Source organism: Rhinopithecus roxellana, chromosome 2, assembly GCF_007565055.1.
Source record: "Rhinopithecus roxellana isolate Shanxi Qingling chromosome 2, ASM756505v1, whole genome shotgun sequence".
Classification (NCBI taxonomy): domain Eukaryota; kingdom Metazoa; phylum Chordata; class Mammalia; order Primates; family Cercopithecidae; genus Rhinopithecus; species Rhinopithecus roxellana.
Window position 1 is genome coordinate 89,006,212 of NC_044550.1, and position 13,367 is coordinate 89,019,578.

General features: G+C 42.8%; 1 protein-coding gene across 9 annotated transcripts in view; it reads left to right on the forward strand.

Moving 5' to 3' along the window:
* Nucleotides 1-13,367, forward strand: part of FNIP2 (folliculin interacting protein 2) — a 137,293-nt gene that overhangs the window by 93,272 nt on the left and 30,654 nt on the right. For 6 of the 9 annotated variants that reach the window (XM_010383116.2, XM_010383137.2, XM_010383129.2 and 3 more), the window contains 4 exons: nucleotides 396-542; nucleotides 661-830; nucleotides 7,180-8,506; nucleotides 9,392-9,548. In XM_010383116.2, coding sequence (XP_010381418.2) covers nucleotides 396-542; nucleotides 661-830; nucleotides 7,180-8,506; nucleotides 9,392-9,548 — 1,801 coding nt within the window. The other 3 variants (XM_010383146.2, XM_010383142.2, XM_010383153.2) reach the window with 3 other exon arrangements.

Sequence of the window (13,367 nt, forward strand, 5' to 3'; positions counted from 1 at the left end):
CCAGCCGAGAATCTGGGTCCTACTTTAATGAAGTGTTCATTTTTCAAAGGTCAAGAAGCTGAAAGCGAGGCTTTCTAGTTCTGTACTTTCAGTTTCTATAGAGTCTCTGTAGTAGCAACCCAACTTAGCCTTTATCCCACGGAAGCAGCCATAGACAATAAATAAGTAAATGAACGAGTATGGCTGGGACCCAGTAAAACTTTTTATTTACAAAGAAAGGTGGCAGTCAGATTTGGCCTATGGGCCACAGTGTGCCAACCCCTGTTATGTGTGGAGCTTGAATCTTTTAAGGACTACATAGATTCACGCTGTTTTCTCCTTTATTCTTTTACACCAAGGTTATCCAAAATAGTATTTCTGACACTTTTGTGTTTTCCTCTCTTTCTGTTCTCTAGAGGAACTATCTGGAACTTATATTCTGTTCCAAGGATAGCTGAACCTGTATGGCTTACCATGATGTCTGGCACTTTGGAAAAAAACCAGCTCTGCCAGCGCTTTCTCAAGGAGTTTACGCTTCTGATAGAACAGATCAATAAAAACCAGTAAGCTTCAACTCTCTGGAGACTTGTATGCAAATCCCATAACCAATGTATGTACTGCATAGGACGTGCCTCTTTCTGTATTGACTAAGTTGGTTGTATCTTTTTCCATTTCTTCAAGGTTTTTTGCTGCCTTGCTGACTGCAGTGTTAACCTACCACCTGGCCTGGGTCCCAACTGTCATGCCTGTGGATCACCCTCCCATTAAAGCCTTCTCAGAGAAACGTACCTCCCAGTCAGTGAACATGCTGGCCAAAACACATCCATATAATCCTCTCTGGGCACAGCTGGGTTAGTACCTAATTTGACTATTCAGAGAATATATAGGATGGAATAGGGGAAAAAAAGCTAGAATTTGTAGTTTATACTGGCTCTCTCACCCAGTAATTCATAGGTTGTCATTGGGCAGATGAGGAACAGGAAGTTGGTCCCTGGATTCTAATTGTAAGGCCACCACCTTCCTCTCCTTACCCCAAGTGGCAGCTTTGTGCTACACTCTTAAAGCAGTGTAAGCCAGCTGTGTTCTCCCATTCCACAGCGGCTGTTCACCCTCGAGCAGGATTTCTTAACCTCAGCACTGTTGACCAGATAATTCTTTGTTGGTTGAGTTGTGGGGTGTAGGAAGAGCTGTTTTATGCATTAACAGATGTTAAGTGGCATCCTTGGCCTCCATTTACTAGATGCCGGTAGAACTGCCCCTCCCACCTCCCACCCAAAGTTGTAACAATCAAAAATATCCACAGAAAAGCACCTCATCCTGGAAAGCAGCATGTTATAATAACAATAATGAAAGCTGACACTATGAGCCAAGCACTGGTTTTATACATATTCATTAGATTCTCATCCCTACACTTATTACTCTCAGCCTCATTTTGTAACAGTACAGATGTTGTCTTGTCCTTGTGCTCTTGGTCGTGAGATGTATAAGCGAATATAAGCCCCCTCATGGTTAGGGGTAAAAGGCATATTCTAAATCAATTAAAGAATTTATGGATATTTAAATGGACTTAAGGGAGGGGGAATATGGAGAGAGGCTAGTTAACAAATACAAAATTACAACTGGATAGGAGGAATAAATTCTAGTGTTCTTTAGCACTGGATTAGGATAGTTAATAGCTTATTTTCAGAGAAAGCTGGAAGAAAGGTTTCAAATGTTCCCAACACAAAGAAATGATAAAAGTTTGGGGTGATGGATATGCTAATTGCCCTGATTTGATCATTACTCAGAACATGCCTAACTCATTCTTGGTCATACAGGAAGTTTTTCCTGGGGAAGATAGAACATGGCTGTTTTTATTATAGAACAATAATAGTCTTGAAAGAAACGTAGGCTCATTAAGTGGAGAAGGAAAGGGGGCTGGATATTAAGGAAACATTGTATTCCATGCTGCTGGGTCACCCATTTTAAAACAATGCTAATTAAATAGTGTGCATTTAGTTAAATAAATGTACTCATAATTAGGTGTGCTTCTCATCTGAAACATAACTGAGAGCCATTAATTCCCTATGTTCAGCATAACAAGGAAGAGTCTTTTCCTGTAGGTTCACAATCCTCATCTTTCAGAGGAGATCATGTATTGCTGAAAGTCTTCAGTCCTCCCTTCCCCCAAACAATCCATCAGGGGTCTGGCTATTGACAGGAGGAGTGTGAGGAGGGGACAAGGCCCTGGTTATCGAAGGCCTGTGATAACTTCTGGTCAGCGAAGGCCTGTGATAGCTTTGTAAAGCCAAGTGTAAGTGATGGCCGAGTTTCCATCATTACAATGAAGTCGGGGGGCCTTCAATAATTTGACAGGTAGAAGCACTTGCTTCACATTTCGTTGTTTTCATTCAGTATTTAGCAAGTCACAGTAAACGTGAAAATAGAAACTGCTGGGAATATACAATGATGCAGATATAATTTCAATCCAGGTTCCTAAGTATAGAGAAGACTATCTGGAATCATTCCAAAGACTCCTCTGAGAGCTTTCCAGGACAGGTGCCACTGTGTGTTCCCCCTCCATGGCTGCTCAGCACTACCAGGGAAGAGGGAGGGAAGCTGGATGCCACTTTCACAGGCTTGCGGCTCAGGAGCTTGGTGATCCTTGCCTCTGCCCAGCCACTTCCCTGTGTACGATGTGATCGCCACCCGTTAGTGGGCTGTGGAAACAATTTAGTGGGTTTAATTAAAAAGCATTTAATTGGTGTAATAGAATAGAAAATATCAGTGACTTACATGTATACTTTGTAGAATGTCTGTTTCAAAAGGTACATTGAGGTTGCAGTATAAAATGTATTTCTTTCTTGGAATAGGTATACAAAGTTTCAATGCTGCTGTCTACACCACTGACTGAAGTAGTTCCATATAGGTCTCTTTTTGACCTAATGATGTTAAGGGTTTGTGGAAATGAAAAGGAGCTTTTCTACCCAAAAGAGATTTGGACCACTGATTTAATATAAGTTAAAATGTGTGAAATTTTTTTCTCAGAAGTTTACATTGTATTTTTCAAAATGCAGTGGAATTAGACTACAAATCAATTTCTTTTTTAAATTCTCACTTTCTCAGAAATCAAACCATGTATTTTTGTTGTTGTTGTTGTTTTTGAGACAGAGTCTCACTCTGTCACCCAGGCTGAGTGCAGTGGTACAATGACGGCTCACCACAGCCCCAACCATGGGCTCAAGTGATCCTCCCCCCTCAGCCTCCCTGGTGGCTGGGACTACGGATGTGCATCAACATGCCCAGCTAATTTTTGCATTTTTTGTAAAGGCAGAGTTTCACCATGTTTTGCAGGCTGGTCTCGAACTGGGCTCAAGCGATCTACCTGCCTCTGCCTCCCAAAATGCTGGGATTACAGGTGTCAGCCACCGTACCCAGCTGAAAACCACATTTAAATAACCCACAAGCCAAACAAATTGCACAAAAGAAATTAGAAAACATTTGAAATAATGATAATAAAGATGCGATAAGTTAAACTGTGTAGGGTATAAGGAAACACTGTTGAAAAGGGAATTCTACAGCATAGACATTATTAGAATGTGACCAGGAATAAGTGTGCCTTTAAGATCCTTAACTCTCTTCTTGTCTCCTATTTTTGTTCTCTCTCAGCTTCTCCTTGTTTATTTTTGTTTCTGTCTGTATAGTCCCCTACCTCTCTAACCCCCTTTCTTTCACCATGCTTTCTTTACAGAGCTTCTAACTTCTCTCAGCTTCTCCACTTCATTCTTTTCTGTCTTTCTAGTTTCCAACTCTTCACTATTGTTCCCTTCAACAGTTCTTTCGTTTCTTCTCCCTCTTCCTCCCTCTTTGTTTTCTTTTTCTCTACTTGTTTTACCCTCCTGGCTGTTATCTCCTCTCCTTCTCCATCCTCTTTTGGCTTCACCCCAGTTCTCTATCATTTTGCACCTCTCTAACATCCCATCTTTTTTCTTTCTGCTTTCTCTTCTCTCTATTCTTCCCTCTTTCTTCCTAGTTTCCTCTGTCTGTTTCTCTACTCCCTCTGTCTCTCCCTCCCTGAGTCTCAACTCTGTGTCCCTGTTTGCCACCGTTGCTTTCTGTGTCCTCCTCTTCTGTGACCTCTCCTCCTACTTCGTCCAGCACCTTTCCTGCTTCCGTGCACTCTGTCTTTGGCCTGTTTCACTTGTAAGCTCTCTTGACTCCCTCACTTTTTCTTCTGCTTTTTCCCCATTTGCCTCTCTTTTAAATTTTTATTTTTAATTGAGGTAAAAAAGATATAACAACGTTTATTATCTTAACCATTTCGAAGTGTACACAGTTCAGTCATGTTAAGTACATTCAAATTGTTGTTCAATTTCTTCATTTTAAAAAATTATGAAAACACATATTCTCTAAAAATTAGCGTCAGTTATCCAGGACTCAAAAAAAATTGCCTTCAACTTCCAGTAAATATTTAATATTGTAGGTCTATTGTTTTAAAAAAGCTTTATTTTATGAAGTTTGGCTATAATGTAATAGCACTGGTTCCAGTCACATTGCACTCATTATTTTATATAGTTTAAGTGATTATAAATTGTATTTTTAATAACCTTCCTTGTTTTACCATTTCCATTTATTCCTTGGTTATTAAAATGTGCAATATTCAAATGCATTGCTAAAAAATAATATTCTAAGTGTTCTTTCCCCTGTAGTTTGTTATGCCAGATTTTGGATAAGTAATGCTGCTTCTTTATTAATATTGAAACTGATTTAACAAAAAATATTTCATGAATTGCTGAAATGACTGTTGATATCCTGCAGCAGTAGGCAGATGTAATCAAAGTAACAGTGATGAGCTCTTAGGAAGGTTTTCTCAAACAGAAATCCTAGCTTCAGCCTACAATTCTGAGTTACTCTCTTAAATTCTAGGCTGATTTCTCAGTTACTTGCAAAGTCCTCTCAATTAAAACTCTATCAGCCTGTAATCTAGTCATTTTATAGAGAGGATTGTTTATTATTATTTCTGTCCTGCCCTTTGAATGTTCTTAGGAACCTTACTCGAGGGACTACTCGCAGAAGGAGGTATTTCCTAATGGGTCCCGGGGGAGGTACTTTCTGATGGTTCTCATCACTTTTTTTCCATACTCATCTATTTTAATTAGTTTTATCCAGTATATGCCCTTATAACTGCTTTCCCTCCTCTCTAGATGCATTCCTCAGAGGGGTTCTAACTTCCTAAATTCTGATTTATACCAATTACCATGTATCACTTCTCCTCCTTTATTTAGTATCTTTTCAGCTTTTGATTTGTTCCAACATTCTGGTTGTTCTTTTTTTTTTTTTTTTTTTTTTTTTAGACAGTCTTGCTCTGTCGCCCAGGCTGGAGTGCGGTGGCATAATCTCGGCTCACTGCAACCTCTGCCTCCTGGGCTCAAGCGATTCTCCTGCTTCAGCCTCCCAAGTAGCTAGGTTACAGGTGTCTGCCACCACACCTGGCTAATTTTTGTATTTTGGGTAGAGACAGGGTTTCACCCTGTTGGCCAGGCTGGTCACGAACTCCTGACCTCAAGTGATCCGCCACCTTGGCCTCCCAAAGTGCTGGGATTACAGTCGTGAGCCACCATGCCCAGCCCTCTGGTTATTCTTCAGTGGGTTTCTAATTCCAGTTTGGTTATACAAAGATATAATGAGATACCTCTTTTTTTTTTTTTTTTTTTTTTGGAGACAGAGTTTTGCTCTTGTAGCCCAGGCTGGAGTGCAGTGACGTCACCTGGGCTCACTGCAACCTCTGCCTTTGGGTTCAAGTCATTCTCCTGCCTCAGCCTCCCAAGTAGCTGGGATTACAGGTGCCTGTCATCATGCCTGGCTAATTTTTTGTATTTTTGGCAGAGACAGGGTTTCACCATGTTGGCCAGGCTGGTCTCAAACTCCTGACCTCAGGTGATCCACCCACCTCAGCCTCCCAAAGTGCTGGGATTACAGACATGAGCCACCACACCCGGCTGAGATACATCTTTAGGATCTTAATACAGTGCCTGTCCAGTTAGTAAATGTGGGTGCTTTATTATAATTTTCCATCACATCATATCATATGTGTAACTTATTATAAAGTGTAATAATCAAATTATCAAATGCCGTAGTTTTAATAGTTAGGCACTTAAGTACTTTTGATGAAAAGCTTATTGCTGGGTGGTTGGATGACACATTTACCCTTATTCTCTCCTCCTTAAGCTGACTGTAGAGCTCACGGTACATTAGTCAGTTTTTAATCAACTTGTCAGGATATAGCTAATGGGACGTATTTTTTTCCAGTTGAATTTTCTTTTCTTTTTTTTCTGAGACAGAGTCTCACTGTGTCACCCAGGCTGGAGTGCAGTGGTCCCATCTTGGCTCACTGCAACCTCTGACTTCCAGGTTCAAGCAATTCTCCTGCCTCGACCTCTCGAGTAGCTGGGACTGCAGGTGCACACCACCACGCTCACCTAATTTTTGTATTTTGGGTAGAGACGGGATTTTGCCATGTTGGCCAGGCTGCTCTTGAACTCTTGACCTCAGGTGATTGCCTGCCTCAGCCTCCCAAAGTGCTGATATTATAGGCATAAACCACTGCGCCTGGCCCAGTTGAATTTTCAAGCGAAATAAAACCTTCAGACTCATTCATGACTAAGTGATTTTCTTCTTGTTAGTCAAACTGATTCTACTTGGCGTGTGTATGCGTATTAAGAGAAATCTATGTAGACCACCTCATTAAGTATTTTGAATTAATTCACTGCACTTCTGTTGAGAAACTCCTGAATTTGGATTTTATCCCAAGGCCCAATGTCCTGGGATTCTTCCAACAAATTCTTATTATTTCTAGTTTCCAAGATACAGTATTAGATCTGGTCACATATTCAGAACTCTGGGTTTAACCTTCTTTGGGCCATCTCATTGGCTGACCCATTGAGCTGCAGGGAAGACCCAGCAGGCACTGGTAGGGGCTGTGTGCGCAGCAGCACGACTCCCACACACCAGGTGTGGTGGGCTGCAGCCTGTGTCCAGGCTGACTCTCTTACAGGGGCAAAACTAAAACATGGTCATTACTAGAAAGTAGAAATCAGGAGTCTGAAGCAGGGATTCCAGATTGGGAATATAAGTCATCTATTTTGCTCTTGTAAAGGCTGATATATCTGTGACATGCTAACCCCAGAGACCACTGCCTTTGTGTCCACCTTTGCTCTCTAGGTGATCTTTATGGAGCCATAGGCTCTCCAGTGAGACTGACTCGCACCGTAGTGGTAGGGAAGCAGAAGGACTTGGTCCAGCGAATACTTTATGTCCTGACCTACTTTCTCCGTTGCTCTGAGCTACAAGAGAACCAGCTGACCTGGAGTGGCAATCACAGTGAAGGTGACCAAGTTTTAAATGGGAGCAAGATCATAACAGCCTTGGAGAAAGGAGAGGTGGAGGAGTCTGAGTATGTGGTCGTTACGGTGAGGAACGAGCCCGCTCTTGTACCCCCCATCCTACCACCAACAGCAGCTGAGAGACAGAACCCCTGGCCGGCAGGGTTTCCTGAGAGCCCAGAGGGCACTGACAGTAGAGACCTGGTTCTTAAACCTGACAAAGAAGCTAACAGGAGGCCAGAGCAGGGTTTTGAGGCTTGCAGCACAGGATGCCAGGGGCCAGCATCAGGTGCTTCCTGGAAACCTCAGAATGCATTTTGTGGGGAAGAAAAAAATAAAGAGGTACCACAAGATGGCTCTTCAAGACTTTCCAGCTGTGAAGTTTTGGGGGCAGGAATGAAGATGGACCAGCAAGCTGTCTGTGAGCCGTTGAAAGTGGAGATGTCTACGAGACTGCCAGACCGGTCAGTGGCCTGGCCTTGCCCTGACAGACATCTTTGGGAGAAACCTCCCACGGAAAAGGTCACTTTCCAGATAGGAAGCTCCACATCTCCAGAGTCTGACTTTGAAAGCCGCATGAAAAAAATGGAGGAACGGATGAAGGCCTGTAGCCCCTCCTTGGAGGCCAGGGAGGCTGCTGACACAGCTCAGGACCCGCAGATTTCTAGGAGCCCTTTCAAACCTGGCTTTCAGGAGAATGTCTGCTGTCCTCAGAATCGGCCTTCAGAGGGGGATGAAGGCGAGTCTGACAAGGGTTTTGCAGAGGACAGAGGCAGCAGAAACGACAAAGCAGCAGATGCTGCCGGGCAGCTCAGCCACGCTGCCGACTTGGACGCAGCCTCCCACCGCGCGGCAGGAACTGCCGGGGGAAGGCTGGAGGTGGCTACAGGTTTGTATGTGAAGGCTGAGGAAGGACCTGTGCTGGAGCCTGTTGCCGCCAGCTGTGTCCAGCGGGGCCCTGGCCTCGTGGCTGCTGCAAATATCCCCTGTGGGGATGACAACAAGAAGGCCTACTTCAGGACTGAAGGAGACATTCCCCGAAATGAAAGCTCGGATAGCGCCCTGGGAGACAGTGACGATGAAGCCTGCACTTCAGCAATGCTAGATCTGGGTCACGGTGGTGACAGGACTGGAGGGTCCTTGGAAGTGGAGCTGCCTCTGCCAAGGTAACTCCGGCAGGCTGGGAAGTAGAGGGAACTGGGTTCAAATCCCACTTTCCTGGCCTGATGCCTGTGATCGTGTTAGCTTCTACTGTTGTCTGCTTTACACACAGTATCTTTTTTTCCACAAAGTACTAGAAGTATTAATTTAATACAAACGGTTTCCCACCTGTCCTTCTTCCAAGGATGGTCACTGGCTTAGTACCACTGAGCTCACTGGGGCAGGTGGCCCGTGGTTGTCTTTGCAGCTATCATGACCCTCTGGGGAAGCTAAGGGATGTGGTGTAGATGGGGGAGGGAACAGGGAGTTTCATTTTCTGTCAACTGCAGGGAAGGTCCATGGCTGGCAGCAGATGCCTTGCTTCAGAGGTGGTGGATTACACTCGCCGTGTGGCCTCTCTCCTGCCGATCAGAGCAGCGTGAGGTGGTTGGGAAACAACACCTCTTCCTTAACACTCCATCAGGCTGATTATTTGCTCTGTGATGACTGAAAGCAGTAATTAGAGATTTCTTCTGTTTCTTCCGCACTGTCGTGGGCACCACTCTGTGCAGATATGTCAGATTCCTAAAGCCAGGCTTTTGGCAAGAGCCCTTCCTGAGATATTTTCTTTTGTCAGTATATTGACACAGACTGCCTGGTGGAAGTCCAATATGAGGTACAAAAACAAACTCATGACCAGCCATGGATATAGTTTTTTCCCCCGCCAACCTTCCACTTTAAAAAAAACTCCCTTTTCTCCCACCTGTGATCCACTTACTGGAGAGTTGGTGACATGGGCCACCCTGAATCTATTTTATTTACCTGTGTCATTGGAGTGCTTGTACCAATTATAATGAAAGAAGAAAGTACATTTTCAGCTGTGCATTTTAATGGGCCACATGTTGTTTTAGGTCTCAGAGCATCAGCACCCAGAATGTAAGGAACTTTGGCCGCTCACTTCTGGCGGGCTACTGCCCCACATACATGCCTGATCTTGTGCTTCATGGGACTGGCAGTGACGAGAAGCTGAAGCAGTGCCTGGTGGCCGACCTCGTCCACACGGTCCATGTAAGTGATCCCAGCGTGGAGCCTCTGGCTGCTGACAGTGTGTCAGTCAAAGTCTTGGCCGACAACAGGTGTTTAGACTGAAGAGAGACTAGTTAAGGGATTGTTTATGGACATGTGGGCAGGGTTATGGGAACCAGCTAGGGCTAGTGAGGCACCTGGAGCCTAGCAGCAGCTGGAAGCTAGAAGCACACCTGGGCCTGACAGAGTAAGGGGAGGGAGCGTGACATCAGAGCCCTGGAGAGCCTGAGCCACGAGGAGGAGTAATGGCTGCAGGAGCAATGACGTTGGGGGGAAGGTGACTTCCTGCCATCCCTCCTCCCATTCTCTGATCTCTTTCTGGTGCCTCTCATTGGCTGAGCCCAGCTGAAAGCCAGAGAGCAGGGGCACAGCTGATGCAGACACAGCCTTGTGGTGCATCGAGGTCAGCCTCCTGGGGCCCAGAACAGGACAGAGAAGGGTAAAGAGCTGCTCTGGAAGTGGTGGGTTAGCAGATAGGCCGGGCAAATGGAATAAACAGCACAGATGATGACAATTATATGCTGTCACGGTGAGGACCAAAGAGATGTCACATATGGTTTGTTTTTTATCCGATGCTTAAACAAGTTCCTAAAAGTAATTTATTTTAACTGATTTGTCATTAAGTTCACTTTGATGGCTGCATAAGGATGACTGTATAAAGATTAACAAGTCTTACTGGAAAATTGCCTCGTGGCTGCCATTAAGTGCTTTTCTGCTATCTGCAGTGCTACAGGAACTAAGCAGTTAAGGAAACTGTCAATCTGATGGGCCTGTTTTTAATTGAGCTGTTATTGGGCAGATGTGCAAAAATAGGCATTTTGTATTAGAAACATTTTGTATCTTGTGCAATAGGGAAAGTCCTCACTGCATTAAGAAAATCAGAATTTGGCCTATTACCTACCTCCTCGGCCAACAAGTATTTTTTTTTTTGAGGTGGAACAAAAGGCATTGCATGTTATCTTTGGCCTTGAGCATCTCCTCTGTGAAGACTAAACATCAGACACAGGCTAAACAGGCTAAGTATATTTATGTGAAGTGGGAAAAAAACTCAGTAGTGAAGCAGATGTCCTCATAACCTCCCTCAATGGGGAGGGCAAAGAGATGAGGCTAGGGCCGTCCGAAGCTGGGGAAAGCCAGCCCAGTGTACATGTGTGTGGCCAAATGTTCCTAACCCCACCCCTGCTTTGTGGTCACATACCGCCCCTCACCAGGATGCTCCTGGAATGAAGCTATGAAGTGCTTTTGTCTCTATAATATCATAATTATTTAATATCAGTAATTTCTCTTTATAGTTATGAACACCATCTAGTCATCATTTTATGAGTCCATGCATCAGTGACCCCTGTAAGAAAAATGCCCTCATTGTATAATGCTATCTAAGTTGTCCAAGATGATGTCTGATGCCTTGGCAGTTCCACAGGCTGTATTTATGTGTGTTTGGTAACTGCCTGTAACATTAAGGCACCTTTTCTATCTGCATCTAATATTTATATTCACACATGCCAAACTGTGAGGTTTTTTTTTTTTCCTGCTCTGCTATCATTTTGATTTCCAAGAACCTTGGTGTTGCTTATTGGACCTTCCTTCCATGAAGCCCAGTGAGCTGCTTCTGACAGAGGTATCAAGAGACTACGGGGGAACTAACGGGATTGTCCTCAGTGACATCAGTTTTACCAGCTGGGGACTTTGTTTGAATGCCCTGGATTTACTCACTGACCACTCTGGAAATGCAATCTATTGATTTATAACCCTTCTTGAACTTATCTGTAAAACCATTCGTGAAATATTTTATATTTCCATAGGCTGGCAAGTTCTAATTTTTGTGTATTAGATTTTCATGGTGACCATCTGGCTCTATAATTCTTATATTTGAAAAAACACAACCATGTTTATTCTGTCATTACTCTTCAAGCTTTTTCATATTTCATTTTCCCTTCCTTTTGGACGGAGTGTTTTCACACTAGCTTTTCTCATTTCTTTAAACTATGCAATCATCCTGAGAGATAGAAAGTTATTAAGCGTAATAACCTATATTGTGTCAAATTGTGGGTACATGCAAAGTGCAGCCACGCGTGGGTGTTAATAGGAAATTTCAAAGGGTTCATAAAAATATCTTCAGAAGTTTAATACATTCAGAATACATCCAATTAGCATTAGTGGATTTCTAATTTCACTTGACACATTCATCATAATGAGTTTTGCTTTTGAAGTTGTGTTCTGTTTAAACTGCCTCTCAGACTGGCGCTCTGGTCTATGACAGTGCTTTTTAAAAATAATAATAATAATAACAAAAAAACAGACTTACTTTCAACATCCATTTACAAACATTTGTTGAAAAATATTTTAGAAGTATTTGTTTAAACATTATACTGAATTTACTGCTCCATAAAGCCCAGTGAATATTTAAATTCTTGAGTATGTTGCCAGAGAAAGAAGCAGAGATCCAAAAACAAGTATATGACCAGAGTTAGAGCTGAAATAATAGCTTGTTGAATAAGAGAAAATTGTAATAAATTGTTTTATCATAACTTGCTTTTTTGAGTTGGGCACAGTGGCTCACGCCTGTAATCCCAGCAATTTGAGAGGCCAAGGTGGGTAGATCACTTGTGCTCAGGAGTTCAAGATCAGCTTGGGCGACATAGCAAGTCTTCATCTCAAAAATGAAATAGCATTTTAAAAAATAGGAAAAAAACCTATTTTTTGAACATTAATTTCAGTGTTCATGCTAGATTTCAGGAGGCTTTGGTACTCCTAATTCTTTTTAGAGAAGGATTTTTAACTGTTTAAAAGCAATTGATTCCGGTTCTTGACCTCTTCTAGACCTGTGCACAATTTGGATTTTATAATCTGTCTTACATAAATTAAATGTGTGTGTTTGTTTGTTTTAGAGATGGGGTCTTCCTGTATTGCCCAGGCTGGACTCGAACTGGGCTCTTGTGATCCTGCCTCATTCTCCCAAGTGGCCAGGATTATAGGCACAGGCCACTGTACCTGGCTCTAAATGTACACTTTTGTAACTACTAGTTTGGAGTTTTTCTCTCATTGAGAGATTGCTTTGTAAAGCTTCCAATATTAAGAATTTTTGTGTACTTTTCTTATCCTAGTCTCTTAGGAAAGAAAGATATAGTAACTTTATTTCATTGATTTTCATTTTTATTGCTGACTCTCACATATCAAGATTCAGAAGTTCTTTAAATATTTAAACACGTATTCTTGTTTAGTCCATATACTACCTCTTTTCTGTCATTTGAACTCTCTGCCTCCTAACATATAGGTTATACAGCTGCCTTAAATTAGTGTAAGGTAATACGGTTTCAGTTTTTTTCTTGCCACATCTTGTGCATTCTTTCCTCTGTTTTCTTTTTGGCTTTAAATGGAAAGAGAGCGGGCATACGTGCCAGCAGCATTCTATGCCTGTGACTCCTGGGTAGCCTTTTCCCTCGCCTTTTTCCTCCTGTGTCTGTCCTGTGCATACTGCTGACGGGGGTACTGTTGAGGTTATTTTGGGGCAGTGTAAGGTGATGGAAGATCACTGACTTAGTGTCGATGGCTTGGGTTTGAACCCTGGTATTACCACTCCTTTGTTGATAATCTTAGGTAAATAAACTGGCATTGCTAAGCCCCAGAAAAATGTATTTAGTGGAACAGAAGAAATAGGATTCAGTGGTTAGGAAGTTAACGTCTGAAGCCAGACAAACCTAAGTTTGAATCATGGTTCACCCCTTAGTGGCTTTGTGGCCTTGGGCAAGTTTCTGTAATTTTCTTATCTATACTGTGAACAGTACTTATGTCATAGGTTTG